Genomic DNA, 25575 nt, shown 5'->3' with positions numbered 1-25575 from the left:
ATAGGAACTAAAATTTATTAAGTAGAAAGTAAAGATTCAGTAGAGAGGATTAACAAAGCCAAAAGTTGGTTTGCTAAAATAATAATATTAAGCCATTGGCAAGATTAATCAAGAAAAAAGGGAGAAGGAACAAATGAATATCTGAAATTTAAAAGGGAACATAACTACTGACATGGCAAAATTTAAAAGAGAAAATAATAGCATGAATAGACGGTGAGACTACAACAGTGTTCCTTGTATTTCCTTTGTGACTTAAATGTCCTGTATTTGTGGGATATAGGATCATACACACATGCAATTAGCTAACCTTTTGAACATATATTTTGAAACTAGGTTAGGTATACGAATTCATGATTACTATGGTCTCTTACATTGTTTCTTTTATCAGTATAATCTATTTATAAGTGTACTTGAAAATACCTCAGCTGGGACTGTGGCTCACATCTGTAATACCAGCACTTTGGGAGGATGAGGTGGGCAACAATTGCTTGAGCCTGAGTTTGAGGTCAGCCTGGGCAACATGGCAAAACCCAGTCTCCAGAAAAAAATACCAAAACTAGCTAGGCGACGTGGCACATGCCTGTAGTCCCAGCTACTCAGGAGGCTGAGGTGGGAGGATCACCTGAGCCCAGGAAGTCAAGGCTATAGTGAGCCATGACTGCAGTACTGCACTCCAGCATGGCTGACAGGAGTAAGACTGTCTTAAAAAAAAAAAAAAAAAAGAAAAAAAGAAAAGCAAAAGAAAATACCTGTCACATTTATTGGTTACCAGTGCTATGTAGTTTGTCAGTATTATCTCTCTATCTCTATCCCTAATGTCCCTGGTAAGATAGGCATAAATAACTCCTATTTCAGATGAGAAAACTGAGAGAGGAATAAATAATAGGTTTTAAAAAGCCAGGATCCATACTCAGGTTTTTCTGTTTCCAAAGCCTGTACTGTTCTTTACCACAGTGGTTCAAATATATGTTGACTGTTCACATAAAATGTATTTATTTAAAAAAAAAACACAAATTTCAGTGTGAAGGAAAACTCTAAACTTAATCAGGCAACCCTATAAACTGGACTTTTGCATTTAAAAGCACCTCTTTGGGGAGAGGTCTACCAACTGGCTTAATAGAACTCTCCTGCCATCATTTCCCCCCTATAACCCACAGGAACAAACACCAAATTGAACAACTATCCATACAAGAAAGAACTTTCATAACCAAACATTGGGTGAGAGATCACAGTACCTGGTTTTAACTACGTATCACTGAAAGAGGCACTGAAGAAAATAGGAAAGACAGTCTTAAATTGCCAATACCACCATTCCTCCATCTCTTGGCAGCAGCCACATGGTGTGGAGAGAGAATCTATGATTGTGGGAGGGAGAGTGCAGTGATTGTGGGACTTTGCGTTAGAACTCAGTGCTGCCTGCCACAGTTGAAAGCAACATGGGGCAGAATTCAGCCAATACTCACAGAGAGAGCAGTTAGATCAGCCCTAGCCAGAGGGGAACCACCCATCCCATTGGTCAAAATCTGAGTTCAAGCAAGCCCCACCATGGCAGGCTAAAGCACTCTAGGATTCTAAATAAGTTTGAAAGGCAGTCTAGGCCACAAGGACTGCAATTCCTGGGCAAGTCCTGGTACTATGCTGGGCTTGGAGTCAGTGGAATCAGGGTACACATGACCTAGTTAGATACCAGCCAGGAGCCAAGGAAGTGCTTATATCACCCCTACCCCAATCCCAGGAAGTGCAGCTCACAGCTCCAGGAGAGACTCTTCCACTTGAGGAGAGCAGATGGGAAAGCAAAGGGGACTTTGTCTTGCAACCTGGATACCAGCTCAGCCACAGTAGGATAGAGCACCAGGCATAGTCCAAAGGTCCCCTTTCCAAGCCCCAGCTCCCTGATCACATTTTTAGACACACCTGGGGCCAGAAGGGAATGTACTGCCTCAAAGGGAAGGACCCAGTCCTGGAAGGATTTATCACCTGATAACTAAAGGGAACCTGGACCCTGAATAAACATCAGCAACATTCAGGCAGTACTCACCATGGGACTTGGGTAAGAGCCAGGGCTGTGCTGGCTTCAGGTATGACCCAGTGCATTCCAAGCTATGGTGGCCACAGGGAGGGACTTCCTCTGCTTGAGGTAAGGAGAAGGAAGAGTAAAGGGAACTTTTTTTGCAGCTTGGGCACCAGCTTGGCCACAGTGGGGTAGAGAACCAAGAAGTCTCCTCGCGTCCCCAGTTCCAAGCCTTGGCTTCTGGATGGCATTTCTGGACCTGCTCTGGCTAAAGGGGAGCCCACTGCCTTGACGGGAGAGTCCTAAACCTGGCAGCATTCACCACAAGCTGACTGAAGGGCCTTTGGGCCTTGAGTGAGTATCAGCTATAGCCAGGCAGTACCTGCTACAGGGAGAGACTCCTTCTGCTTGAGGAAAAAAGAGGGAAAAGTGGGAAGGATTTTGTCTTACAGCTTGGGTGCCAGCTCAGCTGGTGTAGAATCGAGAACCACGTAGATTCCTAAAGTTCCTGACAGTAGGCCCTGGCTCCCAGATGGCATTCTGGGATCTGCTGCAGGCTGGGGAGTAGCTTGCTGCCCTGAAGGGAAGGACTCAAACTGGGCTGGATTTGCTACCTGCAGATGGAAGAGCCCTTGGGCCTTGAGTGAATATTGGCAGTAACCAAGCAGTGGTAGCTGTGGGCCTAGAGTGAGACACAGTACTTTGCTGACTTTGGAGAGACTCTATTTGTTTGGGGAAATGTGAGTGAAGAGAGCAAAAGTCTCTGCCTGGTAATACAGGAAATTCTCCCAGATCTTACCCAAGACCAACAAGACAGTATCTCTACAATTCAGCAAAAGCCACAGCATTACTGGGCTTGGGATGTCCCCACTAATGCAGATATAGCTATAGTGACCAAAGATTTAGATGACAACAACTCAATGCTCTTTGAATACTTAGAAAACTTTCCCAAGAAGGACAGGTACAAACAAGCCCAGCCTACAAAGACTATAATAAATACGTAACTCTTCAATGCCCAGTCACTGACAAACAAAATACTTAGAAAACTTTCCCAAGAAGGACAGGTACAAACAAGCCCAGTCTACAAAGACTATAATAAATACGTAACTTTTTGATGCCCAGTCATTGACAAACAAAATACTTGGAAAACTTTCCCAAGAAGGACAGGTACAAACAAGCCTAGTCTACAAAGACAATAAAAAGTACGTAACGCTTCAATGCCCAGTCATTGACAAACAACTGCAAGCATCAAGACCATACAGAAAACCATGACCTCACCAAACAAACTAAATAATGTACTAGTGACCAATCCTGATGTAACAGAGATATGTGACCTTTCAGACAGAGAATTCAAACTAGCTGTTTTGAAGAAGCTCAATGAAATTCAAGATAACACAGAGAAGGAATTCAGAATCCTATCAGATAACAAAGAGATTAAAATAACTTTTAAAAACCAAGCAGAAATTCCAGAGTTGAAAAATTCAGTTGATGAAGTGAAGAATGCATCAGCATCAACAGGAGAATTGATCAAGCAGAAGAAAGAATCAGTGAGCTTGAAGACAGGTTATCTGAAAATACACAGTCAGAGGAGATCAAAAAAAAAAAAAAAAGAATCGGCCAGGCACGGTGCCTCATGCCTGTAATCCCAATACTTTGGAAGGCCAAGGCAGGTGGATCACCTGAGGTCAGGTGTTCAAGACTAGCCTGGGCAACACGGTGAAATGCCATCTCTATTAAAAATACAAAAATTGGCTGGGCACAATGGTTCACACCTGTAATCCCAGCACTTTGGGAGGCCAAGGCAGGCAGATCACCTGAGGTTGGGAGTTCGAGACCAGCCTGACCTGGTTGAAAAACCTCATCTCTACTAAAAATACAAAATTAGCTGGGCATGGTAGCACATGCCTGTAATCCCAGCTACTTGGGAGGTTGAGGCAGGAGAACCATTTGATCCCAAGAGGTGAAGGTTGCAATGAGCCAAGACCGCACCACTGCACTCCAGCCTGGGCAACAAGAGTGAAACTGTGCCTCAAAACAAAACAAAACAAAACACCAAAAATTAGCCAGGCATGGTGGCAGGCACCAGCAATCCTAGCTACCCTGGAGGCTGAGGCAGGTGAGGCAGGAGAATCACTTGAACCTGGGAGGCAGAGGTTGCAGTGAGCTGACATTGCACCATTGCACTCCAGTCTGGGTGACAGATCAAAACTCTGTCTCAAAAAATAAAAACAAAAATGAAAAAAGAATAAAAAACAATGAAGTATGCCTATAGGATCTAGAAAACAGCCTCAGAAGGGCAAATCTAGAGTTATTGACCTTAAAGAGGAGATAGAGAAAGAAATAGGGGTAGAAAGTTTATTCAAAGAGGTAATAACAAGAACTTCCCAAACCTAGAGAAAGATATCACTATCCAAGTACAAGAAGGTTATTGAGCACCAAGCAAATTTAACCCAAAGAAAACTACCTTAAGGCACTTAATAAAATCCCAGAGGTCAAGGATAAAGAAAGGATCCTAAAAGCAGCAAAAGAAAAGAAACAAATAACATACAATGAAGCTCCAAAATGTCTGGCATCAGACTTTTCAGTGGAAACCTTATAGGACAGGAGAGAGTGGCATGACATTTAAACTGCTAAGGGAAAAAAACTTTTACTCAAGAATAGTATATCCAGTGAATATCCTTCAAAAATGAAGGAGAAACAAAGACTTGCCCAGGCCAATAAAAGCCGACGGATTTCATCAATACCAGATCTGTCCTACGAGAAATGCTAAAGAGAGAACTTCAATCAGAAAGAAAAGAACATTAATGAGCAGTAAGAGACCATCTAAAGGTAGGTACAAAACTCATTTGTAACTGTAAGTACACAGAAAAACACAGAACGTCAGTCTGGGCAAAGATTTCTTGAGTAATACCCCCAAAGCACAGCCAAGGAAAGTATAAATGGACAAATGGTATCACCATAAATGGAAGTTTAAAAGCTTCTGTACAGCAAAGGAAACAGTCAACAAAATGAATAGACAACATACAGAATGGGAGAAAACATTTGAAAACTACTATCCGTCTGACCAGAGATTCATAACTAGAATATATAAGCAGCTCAAACAACAAACTTAGTAGGAAAAAAACTCTCATAATCCAATTAAAAATGGGCAAAAGATTTCAATTTCTCAAAGAAGACATCCAAGGTGAACAGGCATATGAAAACATGCTAAACATCACTGATCATCAGAGAAATGCAAATCAAAACAACAATGAGATATCATCCCACCCCAGTTAAAATGGCTTTTATCCAAAAGAAACCATAATGGGTCCTGGTGAGGCTGTGAAGAACAGATAACCCTTGTACACTGTTGGTGGGAAAGTAAATTAGTATAACCACTATGGAGAACAGTTTGGAGGTTCCTCAAAAAAACTAAAGATAGAACTACCATATGATTCAGCAATCCCACTAATGTGTATTTATCCAAAGGAAACGAGATCAGTATGTTGCAGAGATGGCTGCACTCCCACATTTATTGCAGCACTATGTATAGCAGTCAAGATTTGGAAGCAATCTAAGTGTCCATCAGCAGACAAATGGATAAAGAAAATGTAGTACATATACACAATGGAGTACTATTCAGCCATAAAAAAAGAATGAGATCCAGGGGTGACTGGCAAGATGGCTAAATAGGAACAGCTCCATTCTGCAGCTTCCAATGAGATCAATGCAGAAGGTGGGTGATTTCCGCATTTCCAACTGAGGTACCCAGCTCATCTCATTGGGACTGGTTAGACAGTGGGTGCAGCCCACAGAGGGCAACCTGAAACAGGGTGGGGTGTCACCTTATGCAGGAAGTGCAAGGGGTCGGGGAACTTCCTCCCCTAGCCAAGGGAAGTGGTGAAGGACTGTGCCATGAGGAATGCTGCACTGTAGCCCAGATGCTATGCTTTTCCCACACTCTTTGCAACTCACAGACCAGATTTCCTCCGGTGCCTATGCCACCAGGGCCCTGGGTTTCAGGCACAAAACTGGGTGGCTGTTTGGTCAGACACTCAGCTAGCTGCAAGAGATTTTTCTCATACCCCAGTGGCTCCTGGAACACCAGTGAGACAGAACCATTTACTCACCTGGAAAGGGGCTGAAGCCAGAAAGCAAAGTGGTCCAGCTCAGTGAATCCCACCCCTACAGAGCCCAGCAAGCTAAGTTTCATGGGCTTGAAATTCTCACTGCCAGCACAGCAGTCTGAAGTTGACCTGGGACACTTGAGCTTGGTGAGGGGAGGGGCATCCACCATTACTGAGGCTTGAGTAGGCAGTTTTCCCCTCACAATATAAACAAAGCTGCCTGGAAGTTCAAACTGGGCAGAGGTCACCGCAGCTCAGAAAAGCTGCTGTAGCAGACTGCCTCTCTAGATTCCTCCTTTCTGGGCAGGGCATCTCTGAAAGAAAGGCAGCAGCCCCAATCAGGTGGTTATAGATAAAACCCCCATCTCCCTGGGACAGAGCACCTGAGGGGATGGGTGGCTGTGGGCTCAGCTTCAGCAGACTTAAACATTCCAGGCCTGCTGGCTCTGAAGAAAGCAGCAGATCTCCCAGGACAGTGCTCAAGCTCTGCTAAGGTCTCTGCTAAGGTCTCCTCAAGTGGGTCCCTGACCCCTGTGTCTCCTGACTGGGAGATACCTCCCAGCAGGGGTGGACAGACACCTCATACAGGAGAGTTCTGGCTGGCATCTGGCAGGTGCCCCTCTGGGACAAATCTTCCAGAGGAAGGAACAGGCAGCAATCTTTGCTGTTCTGCAGCATCTGCTGGTGATACAGATAAACAGGGTCTGGAGTAGACCTCCAGCAAACTCCAGCAGACTTACAGCTGAGAGGCCTGACTGTTGAAGTAAAACTAACAAACAGAAAGGAATAGTATCAACATCATCCAAAAGGACATCTACACAGAAACTCCATCCAAACCTCACCAACATCAAAGACCAAAGGTAGATAAATCCAAAGATGAGGAAAAACCAGCACAAAAAGGCTGAAAATTCCAAAAACCAGAATGCCTTTTCTCCTCCAAAGGAACACAACTCCTCAAGGAAGCTAAGAACCTTGAAAAGAGTTATGGGAACTGCTAACCAGAATAACTAGTTTAGAGAAGCACACAAATCACCTGATGGAACTGAAAGTGACAAGGATAATGGAACCAAGTTGGAAAACACTCTTCAGGATATTATCCAGGAGAACTCCCCCAACCTAGCAAGACAGGCCAACATTCAAATTTAGGAAATATAGAGAATACACAAAGATACTCCTTGAGAAGAGCAACCCCAAGACATAATCATCAGATTCACCAAGGTTGAATGAAGGAAAAATCATTAAAGGCAGCCGGAGAGAAAGTTGAGGTTACCCACAAAGGGATGCCCATCAGATTAACAGCAGATCTCTCTGCAGAAACCCTACAAGCCAGAAGAGAGTAGGGACCAATATTCAACATTCTTAAAGAAAAGAATTTTCAACCCAGATTTCATATCCAGCCAAACTAAGCTTCATAAGTGAAGGAGAAATAAAATGACAAGCTAATGTTGAGAGATTCTGTCACCACCAGGCCTGCCTTACAAGAGCTCCTGAAGGAAGTACTAATCATGAAAAGGAAAAATTGGTACCAGCCACTGCAAAAACATACCAAATTGTAAAGACCATCAACACATGAAAAAACTGCATCAACTAACAGGCAAAATAATCAGCTAGCATCATAATGACAGAATCAGATTTACACTTAACAATATTAACTTTAAATGTAAATGGGCTAAATGCCCCAATTAAAAGACACAGACTGGCAAACTGGATAAAGAGTCAAGACCCATCGTCTTGACTCTTTTGCAAATGGAAAGAAAAAAAAAAGCAGGATTGCAATCCTAGTCTCTCAGACTTTAAACCAACAAAGATGAAAAAAAGACAAAGAAGGGCATTATATAATGGTAAAGGGATCAACGCAACAAGAAGAACTAACTATCCTAAATATATATGCACCCAATACAGGAGCACCCAGATTCATAAAGCCAAGTTCTTAGAGACCTACAAAGAGACTTAGGCTCCCACAAAATAATAGTGGGAGACTTTAACATCCCACTGTCAATACTAGACAGATCAATGAGACAGAACATTAACAAGGATATTCAGGACTTGAACTTAGCTCTGGACCAAGCAGACCCTAATAGACATCTACAGAACTCTCCACCCAAAATCTACAGAATATACATTCTTCTCAAAGCCATATTCTAAAAACGACCAGATAATTGAAACTAAAACACTCCTCAGCAAATGCAAAAGAATGCAAATCATAACAAACAGTCTCTCGGACGATAGTGCAATCAAAAGAACTCAGGATTAAGAAACTCACTCAAAACTATACAACTACATGGAAACTGAACAACCTCCTCCTGAATGACTACTGGATAAATAGCAAAATTAAGGCAGAAATAAATAAGTTCCTTGAAACCAATGAGGACAAAGATACAACCTACCAGAATTTCTGGGACACAGTCAAAGCAGTGTTTAGAGGAAAATTTATAGCACTAAATGCCCACAGAAGAAAGCAGTAAAGATCTAAAATCGACACCCTAACATCATAATTAAAAGAACTAGAGAAGCAAGAGCAAACAAATTCAAAAGCTAGCAGAAGACAAGAAATAACTAAGATCAGAGCAGAACTGAAGGAGACAGAGACACACACAAAAAAATCAATGAATCTAGGAGTTGGTTTCTTGAAAAGACTAACAAAATAGATAGACCACTTGCTAGCCAGACTAAGAAAGAAGAAGAGAGAAAAATCAGACAGACAAAATAAAAAATAATAGAGGGATATGACCACAGATCCCACAAAAATACGAACTACCATCAGAGAATACTATAAACACCTCTATGCAAATAAACTAGAAAATCTAGAAGAAATGGATAAATTCCTGGACACATACACCCTGCCAAGACTAAATCAGGAAGAAGCTGAATCCCTGCATAGACCAATAACAAGTTCTGAAATAGAGGTAATAATTAATAGCCTACCAACCAAAAAAAGCCCAGAACCAGATGGATTCACAGCTGAATTCTACCAGAGGTACAAAGAGGAGCTGGTACCATTCCTTCTGAAACTATTCCAAACAATAGAAAAAGAGGGACTTCTCCCTAACTCATTTTATGAGGCCAGCATCATCCTAATACCAAAACCTGGCAGGGACACAATGAAAAAAGAAAATTTCAGGCCAATATCCCTGATGAACATCAATGCAAAAATCCTCAATAAAATACTGGCAAATCAAATTCAGCAGCACATCAAAAAGTTTATCCACCATGATCAAGTTGGCTCCACCGCTGGGATTTAAGTCTGGTTCAACATATGCAAATCAATAAACATAATCCATCCCATAAACAGAACCAATGACAAAAACCATATGATTATCTCAATAGATGCAGAAAAGGCCTTTGACAAAATTCAATACCCTTCATGCTAAAAACTCTCAATAAAGTAGGTACTGATGGAACATATCTCAAGATAATAAGGGCTATTTATGACAAACCCACAGCCAATTCAAAATAATAAGGGCTATTGATGACAAACCCACAGCCAATATCATACTGAACGGGCAAAAGCTGGAAGAGTTCCCTTTGAAAACCAGCACACGACAAGGATGCCCTCTCTCACCACTCCTATTCAACATAGAATTGGAAGTTCTGGCCAGGGCAATCAGGCAAGGGAAAGAAATAAAGGGTATTCAAACAGGAAGAGAGAAAGTCAAATAGTCTCTGTTTGCAGATGACATGATTGTATATTTAGAAAACACCATCATTTCAGTCCAAAATTTCCTTAAGCTGATAAGCAACTTCAGCAAAGTCTCAGGATACAAAAATCAATGAGCAAAAATCACAAGCATTCCTATACACCAATAATAGACAAACAGAAAGCCAAATCTTTTGTTTGTTTGTTTGTTTGTTTGTTTTTGTTTTTGAGACGGAGTCTCGCTCTTGTTGCCCAGGCTAGAGTGCAATGACACAATCTCAGCTCACCGCAACTCCACCTCCCGGGTTAAAGCAACAAGCAATTCTCCTGCCTCAACCTCCTGAGTAGCTGGGATTACAGGCATGCGCCACCACGCCCAGCTAATTTTGTAATTTTAGTAGAGATGGGGTTTCTCCATGTTGGTCAGGCTGTTCTCGAACTCCCGACCTCAGGTGATCCCAAAGTGCTGGGATTATACGTGTGAGCCACTGCACCCAGCCGAGAAAGCCAAATGTTGAGTGAACTCCTATTCACAATTGCTACAAAGATAATAAAATACCTAGGAATACAACTCACAAGGGATGTGAAGCGCTTCTTCAAGAACTACAAACCACTGCTCAAGGAAATTAAGAGAGAACACAAACAAATGAAAAAACCTTCCATGCTCATGGATAGGAAGAATCAATATCATGAAAATGAACACACTATCCAAAGTAATTTATACATTTAATGCTATCTTCATCAAGCTAACATTGACCTTCTTCACAGAATTAGAAAAAACTACTTTAAATTTCATATGGAACCAAAAAAGAGCCCGTATAGCCAAGACAATCCTAAGCAAAAAGAACAAAGCTGCAGGCATCATGCTACCTGACATCAAATTGTATTACAAGGCTACAGTAACCAAAACAGCACTGTACTGGTACCAAAACAGATATATAGACCAATGGAACAGAACAGAGGCCTCAGAAATAACACCACATATCTACAACCGTCTGATCCTTGACAAACCTGACAAAAACAGCAAGGAGGAAAGGATTCCTTATTTGATAAATAATGTTGGAAAAACTGGATAGTCATATGCAGAAAACTGAAACTGGATCCCTTCCACCTTGCAAAAAAATTAATCAATATGGATTAAAATGTAAGACCTACAACCATAAAAACCCAAGAAGATCAGATGATTTATGATGGCCTTGGTGAAGAAAAAGGAAAAAAAAAAAAAACCAGAAGAAAACCTAGGCAATACCATTCAGGACACAGGCATGGGCAAAGACTTCATGATTAAAACACCAAAAGCAATGGCAAGAAAAGCCAAAATTGACAAACGGGATCTAATTAAACTAAAGAGCTTCTGTACAGCAAAAGAAACTATCATCAGAGTGAACAGGCAATCTATAGAATGGGAGAAAATTTTTTGCAATCTATCCATCTGACAAAGGGCTAATATCCAGAATCTACAAAGAACTTAAACAAATTTACAAGAAAAAACCAAACAAGCCCATCAAAAAGTGGGTGAAGGATATGAACAGACACTTCTCTTTTTTTTTTTTCTTGAGATGGAGTCTCACTCTGTTCCCCAAGTTGGAGTGCAGAGGCGCAATCTCGGCTCACTGTAACCTCTGCCTCCCGGGTTCAAGCAATTCTCATCCCTCAGCCTCCCAAGTAGCTGGGATACAGGCATGTGCCACCCCACCCAGCTAATTTTTTGTATTTTTAGTAGAGATGGGGTTTCACCGTGTTAGCCAGGATGGTCTCCATCTCCTGACCTCATGATCCACCCACCTTGGCCTCCCAAAGTGCTAGGATTACAGGTGTAAGCCACCATGCCCGGCCAGAACAAACACTTTTCAAAAGAAGACATTTATGCAGCTAACAAACATGAAAAAAAAAAATATCATCAATGGTCATTAGAGAAATGCAAATCAAAACAACGAGATACCATCTCATGCCAGTTAGAATGGTTATCATTGGCCAGGCGCGGTGGCTCACGCCTGTAATCCCAGCACTTTGGGAGGCCGAGGCGGGTGGATCACGAGGTCAAGAGATCGAGACCATCCTGGTCAACATGGTGAAAACCCGTCTCTACTAAAAATACAAAAAAAATTAGCTGGGCATGGTGGCGCGTGCCTGTAATCCCAGCTACTCAGGAGGCTGAGGCAGGAGAATTGCCTGAACCTAGGAGGCGGAGGTTGCAGTGAGCCGAGATCGCGCCATTGCACTCCAGCCTGGGTAACAAGAGCGAAACTCCGTCTCAAAAAAAAAAAAAAGAATGGTTATCATTAAAAAGTCAGGAAACAACAGATGCTGGAGAGGATGTGGAGAAATAGGAATGCTTTTACACTGTTGATGGGAGTGTAAATTAGTTCAACCATTGTGGAAGACAGTGTGGCAGTTCCTCAAGGATCTAGAATCAGAAATACCATTTGGTTCTAGCAATTACTCGGTATATGCCCAAAGCATTATAAATCATTCTACTATAAAGGCACATGCACATGTATGTTTATTGCAGCACTGTTCACAATAGCAAAGACTTGGAACCAACCTAAATGCCCATCAATGATAGACTGGATAAAGAAAATGTGGCACATATACACCATGGAATACTATGCAGCCATAAAAAAGGATGAGTTCATGTCCTTTGCAGAGACATGGATGAAACTGGAAACCATAATTCTCAGCAAACTAACACAAGAACAGAAAACCAAACACCGCATGTTCTCACTCATAAGTAGGCATTGAACAATGAGAACACATGGACAGAGGGAGGGGAACATCACACACCAGGGCCTGTTAGGGGTCGGGAGGTAGGGGAGGGATAGCATTAGGAGAAATACCTAATGTAGGTGAGAGGTTGATGGGTGCAGCAAACCACCATGGCACGTGTATACCTATGTAACAAACCTGCACATTCCGCAGCTGTATCTTAGAACTTAAAGTATAATCATAACAAAAAAATTTTAAAAAGAATGAGATCCTGTCATTTGCAACAACATGGAATGAAGTGGAGGATATAATTGTAAGTGAAATCAGCTAGGCACAGAAAGACAAACTTTGTATGTTCTCATTCATTTGTGGGAGCTCAAAATTAAAACAACTGAACACATAGAGATAGAGAATACAAGGATGTTTACCAGAGGCTGAGAAAGTTAGTGGTGGGCAACAGAGATGATTAACAGGTACAAAAACATATAGTTAGATAGAATAAGATCTAATATTTGACAGCACAACAGGGTGACTCCAGTCAACAATAATTTATTGTACATTTAAAAATCACTAAAATAATATAATTAAAATGTTTGTAACACAAAGAAATGATAAATGCTTGAGTGACGGATATCTCATTTACCCTGACGGGATTATAATGCATTATATGCTTGTTTCATAATAGCTCAGCTACCCCATAAATATATACACCTACTACGTACCCATAAAACATTTCAAAGCTCAAAAATTAAAAAAATAAAAATGTACCTATTTTTGAGAATCTTGATTCCCTAAAGAAGACTATTAGATCCTCTGATTAGGTACTCTTAGAAAGATAACAAAAGGTATTCCCACAGAAGGGACTTACTTAGCCTGTTCTGTTAATTGAATGGATAGTAACATAATATCCATTATGGCGATACTGGGCTGAGGTGGGTAGACCACTTCAGGTCAGGAGTTCGAGACCAGCCTGGCCAACGTGGTGAAGCCCTGTCTCTACTAAAAGGCTGTGATAAACTATTTTGACATTTAAAATGTGACCATTTCAAAGTAATAAATTTACCATCTTACCTTGTTCACTCTCAAAGCTTGCTTCCTCATCAGACAAAACTAACCTGAAGTAAAACAAAAAAAAAAAATGTAGATTTTTGGTTATAATACATTTGCGATTCATATTCCCCAGTTTTACATGATTAAAAAAATGTTTTTACTCAGGAAACGTAAATTCATTTTCCGCTAGATCCCCTAAAATCTATGTCTGGTGAATTTCCTACTTCTTCTATAGATCTACACAGACCTTTCACCCCTTATTCCTTCAATAAACACTTACTGAATATCTACAAAGCACCAGGCATCATGCTCAGTACTGTAGGCACAGTGTTAAGTACTCAATCTTCAAGAACCTTCACCATCAAAGCCATAGTGTAAGAAGTTTCATTTTCAAGTCTTGAAAGGTTTTAAGAACACTTGGGAACTAAATCAAGGGAATGAGGAACTCCAGGAAAGGTGGAGTACCCTATTTTGAACAACAAAGTGATGTTTGCAAGACACATTAACCTAAAATATCCTCAATCAATACTAATTTTGGATATTCATAGCATCTGCCTAATAAACAAAAAGTTAAGATGAAGAAACTGAACACAGACATAGTCACTATACCTGGGGCCTGACCTCACAGGTGCTAGTATTGAAAGTTGTTTGGCCCTTATTTCTGAGTTTGTTAATATACTGAATTTGGTTAAAATGAGAATAGCAGCTTTGAAATAAAAACAAAGGGACAATATAATATAATAAAAGGGAAACAGGTGACATGAAGGATGTAATGGCAAGAGCCTCTATTTTCAGGTAACCAGTCCCAGTCCTACGTGTGTTATTCTAGAAACGGATTTTTAATAGTTTATTTCACAGCTGTGGGTACCTGTCCCTTTCTTCTCTCAAGCTGCCCCTTTCAAGAGTCACTAGAGGAACTTGTGGCTTAACTTAATACAAGGCTCAATATTCCAAATGACAGACTCTTAATCACCTCAGTCAGTTTGATACTCCTGTCATGTCCTTTGCCTGCTATGTTAAAAAATGGAAAAAAAAAAAATTGTGCAAGATCTGGATATTAAGAAAAAAATGGGAAAAAATACATAAAGTTTTAAAACAAATTGCTAAGGTTTGTATTTCTCCTCCTCATCAAAACTCTTGTTGAAATTTGACTCCAACCTCTCAACATGGGAGTATTGGGAGGTGGAGACCTAGTAAGAGGTGTTTGGGTCATAGGGGCAGATCCCTCATGAATGGTTTGGTGCCTTTTTCATGGTAATGAGTGAGTTCTCACTCCCATGAGATTGGATTAATTCTCTCAGGAATGCTTCTGAATGGGTTGTTATACAGCCAGCACACCCCTTGATTTTGCCTCTTCACACATGTCTGCTTCCCCTTTGACTTTCTCTACCATGTTATGAAGCAGCACTAAAGCCCTCACCAGAAACCAGGGCCATGCTCTTGAACTTCTCAACCTGTAGAACCATGAGCTAAACTTCTTTACTTTATTAATTACCCTGTCTCAGGTATTCTGTTATAGCAACACAAAACAGACTATGACACAAATGTTTAGCATTGATTGGAAAAATGACATAGAGGCCGGGGGCAGTGGCTCACGCCTGTAATCCCAGCACTTTGGGAGGCCAAGGCGGGCAGATCACAAGGTCAGGAGATCAAGACCATCCTGGCCAATATGGTGAAACCCCATCTCTACTAAAACACAAAAGATTAGCCGAGCATGGTGGTGGGCACCTGTAGTCCCAGCTACTCAGCAGGCTGAGGCAGAAGAATTGCTTGAACCCAGGAGGCAGAGATTGGAGTGAGCCAAGATCATGCCACTTGCACTCCAGCCTGGCAACAGAGTGAGACTCCGTCTCAAAAAAAAAAAAGGAAAAATGACACAAATAAATATTCAGTAAGAGAAAAAACAATTATTTCCACATATATCATATGATAGTATCAAGGATTTCTATAGCATGACACATATGACTTATGCCTGCTTACTTATTGAGGTGTTCAGTAAGAAAACCGCCTATTTGTTCTTCTTTATAGTCTTCACTAAGCTTGCTTGGAGTGCCTTGTAGTTGCTAAGGATAAGAAAGTCAATGTTAAGTAGATAGAAAGAATGTTTCTTCCTCTCTACAAAGAAAATGAGAATAAAAATTCTAAAGAATCATATGAAATAGGAAGTTCTGAATTAGAAAGTGAAAGATATAGGACATGTATGCTAATGTAATCTGAACTGAGCTACTGAGCTCCAAATACTTGTTTCTCCTGGCTTCCTGTGTAAACTGCACATACTGTGATGTAGGGTAGCCACAGATTATTTTAACAACTTTGTAATAGGCCTAACGAAGACTTAAACTGTGTTGCTGGCCTGTATTGCAATGCTCTAAATACAGCTAAAGATTTTCAATTTTGATTCTGAGCAGAAATTGGATATAAAATTTGCCTAAATATGTAGTATGCCATACAGTGAAACATTTATTATAGAAAAAGTAAAAACAAAACAAAACAAAAAACAACCTAATTCAAAGGCATCTTTGGGGCTGGAAGATGCCGTGTCAGCACATGACTTTAACATCCTTCCTAAACCCTAGGAATATGTAAGATATGAACCTATCACAAACACCACATTCAGCTTGAACAAACCAGCCAGCAATGCTTTCAAGCTTTACTGAAAGTAAGGCAGAATGAATGGTAAGTTAAAAGGTACTGAAACCTGGCATAATATTGGTATCGTGAATTATATCTATGACAATAGTGTAAAAGTAAAACAGTAAAGTTTTTCTCTAACTTTTAATATTTTCAGGTAGATAATCTGGTCATTTTTGAGAACACATGACCACTTTCCATCACTTGTTCCTCTTAAATTTTTCCTTTCCATAGCTTTTTCTTATTTCTTTTGCATTTAAATTTTTTCAAGTTCTCCCCTCTTTTTCCCTGTCCTACTACTATCTTGGGCCTGCCAGCAGTATTCCTATGTATTTCAGTGTTGCTGGCAGCATTTGCAATTAGGAAAGTGCTGATCCTTGGCTGAAGGAAAATGTTTCTCAATGTTTTGTAAATTTTAAATTAACCTTGGTTAAAAAAAAAAATAGTTTCAATGTTATCACCCAAATGAAGTGTAATACATCTAAACAAGAGGACATGGAACACAATGTACCTTGAGAGCTACAAAATCATATGGATGAAAGCCAATACAGGCTTCATGAATTTGGGACATCATTCGAGCTGTTTTCTCCCAGAATCCAAGCAGTGTTCTCTGCAAAAAAAGAAAAGATGACTCTACAGTTCTGATTCCCCTCCATGGTTTTTTAAGTGTTGTATTTCCTTACTAGTTTAGTAGATGAACAGTTGCCAAATAATAAGAAGCAGGAACTAAATTCAGTTTTCCAAGTTTGGGAAACCATAAAGCACTACAAATAGTCATTTTGCATAAGAATTGGCATCTGTGTCTGCACGTGTGGGTGTTGTCTGTATAAACAGCACAGGAATGCACACTGGAGCCACCTAGAGAGTGATTGCAGCTAAGAGAATGAAAACTGAAGGATTAGAAATTATGAAAACTGAAGGATTAGAAATCTGAGGTATTAAAGAGAGAAATGTTAAAAGCACAAAAATACCAATCTCTATAAAAGGAGGGGCATATGTGTAATCTTTACGTTAATGGGAATATACAAACATTTTTTAATTGGAGAAAAATTCCATTTACCACTAAATCTGGCCTTTCATCTAGAGTTCAAGAAAGATTTACCAAAAAAATGTGTTCTCAAGCTAACTCAAGTAATTGGAAATTTTCCTTGCTGCTTCAAGGTTCCTGATTAAAGTGAGGGGGAAGAATGGAGAGAATAAAGGAGAACTGAACTCACAGCTAGTGTGCTTCAGGCAAGATGCTAAACAGATATCACACACTGTTATTTTAAAGTACATCCTTTCTCCATTCCTGAATCCCACAGAATTGAACTGAAATAGGCAGACTCCCTAAAAGCAGGAGTGAATGTCCATTTCCTATAGTTTATTACTCTTTTCTTAAGTACAGTTTATTCAATTTTTTCTATTTAAAATATATGTAAAAATCAATAACTGTTATTTATTAATATCTGACTTATTCATTGTGTGTTATTTATATGTGATTTATAGTAACATAAGCACAAGTGAAACTTCTGAGGTTAAAGTGATATGGGATGGCAACTTGGTAGAATGAAAAGAACACACAATCCAGAATTAGAAAACTTTGGTTTCTAAGCTCAACATTGCCTCTCACTTTAATTCTCATAGGTGTCATTTTCCTCATCCATAAAATGACAGAAAAGTTTTTAAACTTTTGGGGGCACAGCATCTTTGCTTCAGATGAAATTGATATAAACTTCAAACCCAGAAGTGGAACAACACTGGTTAAACCAGGGCAAATGGGCCTTAGAATCTGCCTCTTCAACATTCTCCTCTTCGACCTCAAATGGTCCGTAGGTCTCTCTCTCTCCTATGACACCAAAGAGAATAGCTACAGAAGTAGACAATCTCTAAGGTCTTTTACAGAACTTTATGACTCTCTGACTTTCATAACCTCAATAAAGCAATTATAGCAAAGCCAAAGGAATCTAATCACACAAAATTTTCTGCACCCTTTAGACAACTTTTAAAAAGGAATCTCACCACTCATCTTTACTGCAAGGGCATGCTGATCATGGAGGTGGGTACCTGGTAGGTAGTGAGTGAATGAGATAGCATATTGCAGCGACTAGCTCCAAGTAAATCCACTTTCTGACAAACATCCATCTTTAACTTGTCAAAAGAAGCTTTGCTATTTCTCACTTGCATCTGTACCTGCAATAAAAATGCTAATTTTTATTATAGATATATAGTATAAATATAGTATATTATCACAGATATAAATATAGTATACAGGTTCATATTTTCAGAAATAAATTATAATAAAGACTAATTACTTTTCTCTGTATCCTTAATATTTCATGAGTAATGATGAAGATTTTGGCAACTGTTAGTAATTGTAGGAGATTCTTTCCAGAAGATATCTTTATGCTGAGAAAGTATGAGATTATAGATGGAAAGTACATAGTTTTTTAAAAAGTATTCCAAATAAAAAGGAACATCTAAAACTATTCATGGATAGCACTTAGCTAACAGCAGAAAAGTAAGTGGAAAGGGGACCTCATTAAAATGCTGAGAAACATTAGTAATATTTCTGAACCATGCAGATATTTATAAATTTTAGTAGAGGCCTTTACATTTCTTGAATAAATGGTGAGTCATGTCATTGGGTAATGTGAATAGTCAACGTTTTAATATATTAATTCATTCAACAAATATTCAAACGTTTGTTTGAATGAATTAATATATTTGTTGAATGAATTAATATATTAAAAAGTTAAGTTACCTATTACATGCAAGGCAGTGTTCTGGGCACTGAGACATTGTGATGAACAAAACAATGTTCTTCCCCACCATCCTTGGGTAGGAGGCACAGGGAAAAAAGAAGTACATAAATATATAAGATAATCTCAGGTTGCAGAAATGAATGACTACCTTTAATAAAATGACATGGAGGTCCTTGGTGAGATCATGCATGATGTTTGAACTGGGACAGAAAGATGTGAGCAGGCTAAGCTAAGACCCTGGGGACAGCATTCCAGAATCAGGGACAAGCAAGGACAAAGGTCCTGAGAGTGGGAGGTGGTGAAGACCTTATCATGTTAGAAGAACAAGAAGGAAGTGGGTAGAGCACATTCTTCCTGGAGTGTAGAAAGCAAGTACAAAGTATGGCTGTAGAGGGACCAGGGATCAGGCCATGCAGGGTTTTGGGGGTCCAGATAGGGACTTGGATTGTATTTGATATGGTTTGGCTGTGTCCCTGCCCAAAACTCATCTTGTATTCCCATGTGTTATGGGAGGGACCCAGTGGGAGATAACTGAATTGGGGGCAGGTCTTTCCTGTGCTGTTCTCATGATAGTGAGTAAGTCTGACAAGATCTGGTTTTAAAAAGGGTAGTTTCCCTGCACAAGCTCTCTCTTTTTGCCTGCCACCATCCATGTAAGACATGACTTGCTCCTCCCTGCCTTCCGCCATGATTGTGAGGCCTCCCCAGCGACATGGAACTGTAAGTCAATTAAATCTCCTTATCTACCCAGTCTCGGTTATGTCTTTATCAGCAGCATGAAAACAGACTAATACATTATTATTCTTCTAAAAATTGAGGTGAAAGTTCCATAACATACAATTAGTAATTTTAAAGTTTTCAATTCAGTGGCATTTAGTGCAGTCACAATGTTGTTCAATCACTCCCTTGGACTGTATTCTCACTGTCAAAGATTGTAAAAGGGGTGGAATATGAGGTTGTGCTGGCCTGAGGCCATGTATTCATCTACTTCATAGGGCTGTTGTGTGCAATCAATGAGGCAAACCACTTAACAGCTGGCCCAAAAGTCCTGGCTCCATCAATATTAAATATTATGATATTTATTATGGGTTCTCTAAATATTTATAAAATGAATGAAAAAATGAATTTTATTATTTATGTATGGTAAAATTAGGGGATATAATTTGTAATAAGGAGTTTATTTAGCAAAAATGTATGTTTATACATAATTACTTATGAAGTTTGTGGCCAAACTTTGAATTGTGACCAAACAAAAATTTTGATAACCTTCATATTTTCTTATAATTAACAATCATTTTACATGAGTTTTTACTTAAATTACTTTTGTCCTTCTGTAATAAACTATTTCCTGCAAATGAATCTCAGAACTCCAAGCAAGCAACATTTAATAAGTAATTTAGATCTATCATGAGAGGGATAAAAAAATTAATAAAACAGGTAGATGGTGTGAAGATGTCAATCCAGGAGTAAAAATAAAAGTGTGACAAACTTTTGTACTTCAACTACAGTCTCCAAGAAACCAAGAATTTATAATGAAACATATATTTCTCAAAAAACATCTGAAATTTTATGATCTTAATCAAATTATTCTATGGCAGTTCCATATTTCATACACCAAGAAAAGGAAAGGGATACATTTTCATACTTTTCTAAACTTTTCCATTTGCTTTAAGGTGTCTGGGTCCAGCTCTTGGGATACATCTTTCATCCACAGCAGAGCTCCTCTGTATTCTGTGCGTGCCTGCTCCATCCGATTAATTGTCATCAAGGTATCAGATACCGCCCTTTGACTGAATGTTGCTACTTCTTGCTTCAGACGAGACAGAGGAGTACACAGAGCCAATCTAATGGCAGATGTAAAAATCAGAGGGTTGAACACATCATAAGGAAAACAAAACAAAGGTTTAAACCAATGATAAAGCATATTTGCTAACAAGATGAATCTACAAGTAAAAAATTATTAAGTTTCCTAAGGAGATTTAGAAAGAAAATTAGGATCACATAGCCAACTCTGAATTATCAATAAAGATGTGACAGCCGGACACAGTGGCCCACGCTTGTAATCTCAGCACTTTGGGAGGCGGGCAGATCACCTGAGATCAGGAGTTTGAGACCAGCCTGGCCAACATGGTGAAACCCTGTCTCTACTAAAAAATACAAAAAATTAGCCAGGCATGGTGGTGGGTGCCTGTAATCTCAGCTATTCAGAAGGCTGGGGCAGGAGAATCGCTTGAACCTGGGAGGTGGAGGTTGCAGTGAGCCGATATTGTGCCAGTGCACTCCAGCCTGGGCAACAGAACAAAACTCCATCTCAAAAAAAAAAAAGATGTGTCTACACCTCCCCACTTGTTACTTTAGGAAATACGTCAGTTTTGCAATACTTTGGATGATGTTATTTCATGTATAAGTAACCTGCACAGTAAATCTGCCATTTAGAGAACAGTTCTGAGGGGAACAGAGAACCTGCATTCATAAAGCATAATACAATTAACAGAAAGCCTTCATTTGACAAGTTCAGGGAAAACCTGGGTTTGGAAGAGCAGATAAGATGCTAGAACTAATGAGTATGGAGTTCTTAGCAGCTGAGGATGAGGACAAGATAACAAGTATTTAAAAAATAAAAAACAAATTAAATCCAATTCCTCTGCTCTGCTTTTGGCTTAGTGGCATTTAAGTTCCCTGTACTTAGTACCTCATGTCACTTCCTTCGAGACAGACTTTTGCACTGATGTGATGTTTCAGAGTAAAGCTATCTTAAGCTGTACATCATTATTATAGGTCTTATAAGGACTGTTTTATTCTTCTTCTTAAATACAAAGATTTGGGCTATGTTTAGTAATTATAGGAGATTCTCTGCAGCAGATATCATTATATTAGAAACTGAAATAATAACTGGAAAGCACACAATTAAGAAGAAAAAATTTCTTCTACTTAAAAAGGAGCAATATATTTACAGTATAGTATCAAAAAGTGAAATTGAAAAAAAGAAAATATACATTTTTAAGATGTTAGTTATATTCTGTGACTGTTACAGTAAACCAGTTGAGAGATATAACTGACACTTATCTGATTGTAGGGGAAATAAAAGAAAAATAAATACAGGCCTAAAGGCTATTTCTAGAAATTAAGCAATCAAGGACATTTTCATTAAATAATTATTTTGCATACAAAATTAGTAATTAAGAATTAGGTGTCAAAACATATAACTGCAATATATTTTTCTTTAACCCTTTATTAGGCTGAACAGTGATCTTTACAAATACGAAAATTTAAGTACAAACGTCAAAACTATCAGATTGACTACAGATTCAAGATGATGAACAACCATGGTAAACCTTTGCTTGGCTGAAGAACAGAGTGCCTTGCCAGTGGCATCCATCATTTTGCCAGCTTGAGTTGCATCCCGTTCCGCTTGAAACTTTAAAAAGAGCCCTAGCTCGTTTTCTTCCTCTGATATAACTAGGAAAAAAATTACAGTGTAGTTAATTGTTTCCTTGACATCATTTGTTTAAAACATACACACAACTAAAATTCTCATAGCAATAACTCTCTATACAAGATTTACTTGGGGAAAGAAGAAGAGAGACTTATTTATTTATTTTTTTTGAGACGGAGTTTCACTCTTGTTACCCAGGCTGGAGTGCAATGGCGCGATCTCGGCTCACCGCAACCTCTGCCTCCTGGGTTCAGGCAATTCTCCTGCCTCAGCCTCCTGAGTAGCTGGGATTACAGGCACGCGCCACCATGCCCAGCTAATTTTTTGTATCTTTAGTAGATTCGGGTTTTCACCATGTTGACCAGGATGGTCTCGATCTCTTGATCTCGTGATCCACCCACCTTGGCCCCCCAAAGTGCTGGGATTACAGGTGTGAGCCATCGCGCCCGGCCCGAGAGACTTATTTTTTAAATGCAATTCCCGGGCTCCATTTCCAGAGACTCTACTTTCCACAGGTTTAGGGAATGTGGCTTCTTATCAGCACTTCAGATGGTTTGATTTTTAGTTACAAAAATCCCTCAAAACTACAAAATAAAGCCATAAATGATGCATTTTCAAATGTGCAGAGATGTACTCTAGGACCACTGCCTCTTACAAAGTATTTGTTTCCTATTTAAACTTGTTAACTTAATTCTTGACTCCTATCCTGACTTCAGTTTCCTATGCTTGGTATTCCAGACCCACAGATGTCCACAGTTCTGCTCCAGCAACCCTAAACATTGTCATCTATAGCAGACAAATGAGTGGGGCGGGGGGAACTGTCATCTAGTGCACTGCTGCTCAAAGTGTGGACCATGGACTAGTATTATTGGTCCAGAATCCTCTGTTACCAAGCTGTGACAAGCAAAGAAGCAAAGAAACTAAGAATAACTGTGTAGAGACTTTCACCAATTTTTTATATTTGTCAAATCTAATAAAGTGAGATTATAATACATTTTTCACGTATTTTATTTCATTTTTCTAAAAGTTATTTTTTTAAAAGATGGGGTTTTCCTCTAACGCCCAGCCTGGAGTTCAGTGGCTTGATCATAGCTCACTGTAACCTTGAACTCCTGGGCTCAAGTGATCCTCCTGCCTCAGCCTCCTGAGTGGCTGGGACTACGGACATGAGTCACAGTGCTTGGGTAATTTTTTAAAAATTATTTTAGAGGTAGGGTCTCACTATGTTGCCCAGACTGGTCTCAAACTCCTAGCCTCAAGACATCTTCCCACCTTGGCCTCCCAAAGCACTGGAATTACAGGCACAAGTCCCAGTGCTCAGCTAAAAATTCATTTTTATTGAATTTTACAAAGGTATCAGTTTACAATAGATTGAAAGTAACCATGAAACAAACAAAAATAAAAAAGTACTTCACCACAATTTAAGAAACTCTGATCTAGTGTAAGCTGATCCTGTAACCACAGTAAGACTAATGAGGGGGGGAAAGCCCACAGTGCTCCAATTACAAGCTTAAAGTGAATAAACAACAACAAATGTCATGCCTAATTTTATTCTAATTCACTGATAGAAAAATCAAAGTTAAAAGTGAAAGGGAAGTGCCTGGCTACTTGTGGAGCCACAACAGAACTCAGGCCTCCTCATGCTGGCTCCCCATTTCCCCTGTTCCCCCTACCATGCCTACAAGGGTGACCAAGGAGAGCACAATGGTGTAATGAGGAAGGTATCTACAATCTGTAGTCTCATCTCTAATAAAACCATGAACAACTGACCTGATTCAGAGCGAATGGGGCTTGGGAAGTCATGCTAATTTAATGCTGATTACTTGAGAGATGTACAGTTTACACACTTCCTTTGAATCAGAACTTCATAAAATATACCCTAATGAAAACTACTAGAAAATATTCATTTGGGTATGATGGTTCAGAAAGCACTTTGAGTACTTGGAATACTTCATTATCAACTAACAACTGAACATAAATGATCACTGAAGCTTACCTTTATCATTGCAGAAAGGGCAGTCAATGAGGATAATCTGTGCTGCTTCTATGTTGGGACCTCCCTGCCAAAATCTACAGAGACCCCTCCCTGACATGTTCTCCCCTGAGTCAAGAGATTCCCATAAAGTTATGGTGCTGGACTAACCTACTTCATTTGTCTGATGTTATGCCCAATAGATGTATTAATACAATTGTCTTTAAGAAATCACAAATTTATACACAATCTTGAAGTGAAAATACATAATTAAATCTATATATATGTATCTCTTCCTTATCCTGAAAAGCTCCACCAGAGTGCTAAAAGATCTAGTGATTTCAGGGTATATAAACTTGCTGATTTTTTTTCACATTTTCATTTCTATCACAGGGGTCACTTGGTCCAGTGATTGTGATGGCCAGGTGGCCATTTATTGCTTGGTAATCTGAACCCCAAATTTCCTTTGTTCCTTTATCCTCCCATTAGTTTCAATAACTCTTCTGCCCATGCAGGCTGTTCTCATTCTTTAAGCTCTTTAAACTCCAAGTCTCTTCTTTCCTCTACATGTTTAACTTCTATAAATCCTTAAAGTTTTACCTCAATTCCTATCTATGGAGTTCCCATTCCAATTACTCTTATCCACAGTTATTTTTCACTTTTAGGAATTCAGAGTTACGTTTGTATCATTATTCTGAACTCAATTACATACTACTTGTATCATCTCTCTTTTTGTTACAGAAAGTTGTTTTTTCAACTATTTCCTTGAGAAAAGCAAATGGCAGGTAGTCAAATACTTGGGGCCAGGCACAGTGGCTCACGCCTGTAAATCCCAGCACTTTGGGAGGCAGGTGGATCACGAGGTCAGGAGATTGAGACCATCCTGGCCAAAATGGTGAAACGCCATCTCTACTAAAAATACAAAAATTAGCTGGGTGTGGTGGCGCTCACCTGTAGTCCCAGCTACTCAGGAGGCTGAGGCAGGAGAATTGCTTGAACCCAGCAGGTGGAGGCTGCAGTGAGCCGAGGCTGCAATGAGCCAAGACTGCACCACTGCACTTCAACCTGGGTGACAGAGCAAGACTCCATCTCAAAAAAAAAAAAAAAAAAAGCCAACTTGAATAATCATGCTTTATTGGATTTATTTAATGGGACAATATATAAGCTTTGATTATAAAGCAATGAGATTAATTTACATAGCTACATGAGAAAAATTATTGATTCACTGAAATCAAATATTTATCGAGTATTGACCATATGCTAGATATTGTTTCTAGAC

The 25575-nt window shown here is 39.5% G+C and overlaps 1 protein-coding gene across 3 annotated transcripts in view; it reads right to left on the bottom strand.

The window, feature by feature from the left end:
* The window catches only part of ICA1L (islet cell autoantigen 1 like), a 75792-nt gene that overhangs the window by 28931 nt on the left and 21286 nt on the right, over positions 1-25575 (bottom strand). For all 3 annotated transcript variants that reach the window (XM_064373153.1, XM_064373154.1, XM_012446329.2), the window contains 6 exons: positions 22224-22347; positions 20534-20732; positions 18191-18316; positions 16656-16754; positions 15494-15576; positions 13532-13575 (listed from right to left, as the gene is read on the bottom strand). In XM_064373153.1, coding sequence (XP_064229223.1) covers positions 13532-13575; positions 15494-15576; positions 16656-16754; positions 18191-18316; positions 20534-20732; positions 22224-22347 — 675 coding nt within the window. The remainder of the gene's footprint in view (positions 1-13531; positions 13576-15493; positions 15577-16655; positions 16755-18190; positions 18317-20533; positions 20733-22223; positions 22348-25575) is intronic.

Source organism: Aotus nancymaae, unplaced genomic scaffold (genome assembly GCF_030222135.1).
Source record: "Aotus nancymaae isolate 86718 unplaced genomic scaffold, 86718_ANA_hifiasm-v0.15.2.pri h1tg000008l, whole genome shotgun sequence".
In the NCBI taxonomy this organism is placed as follows: domain Eukaryota; kingdom Metazoa; phylum Chordata; class Mammalia; order Primates; family Aotidae; genus Aotus; species Aotus nancymaae.
Note: the sequence above shows the minus strand (reverse complement) of the source record. Positions and strands in the feature narration are given on the sequence as shown.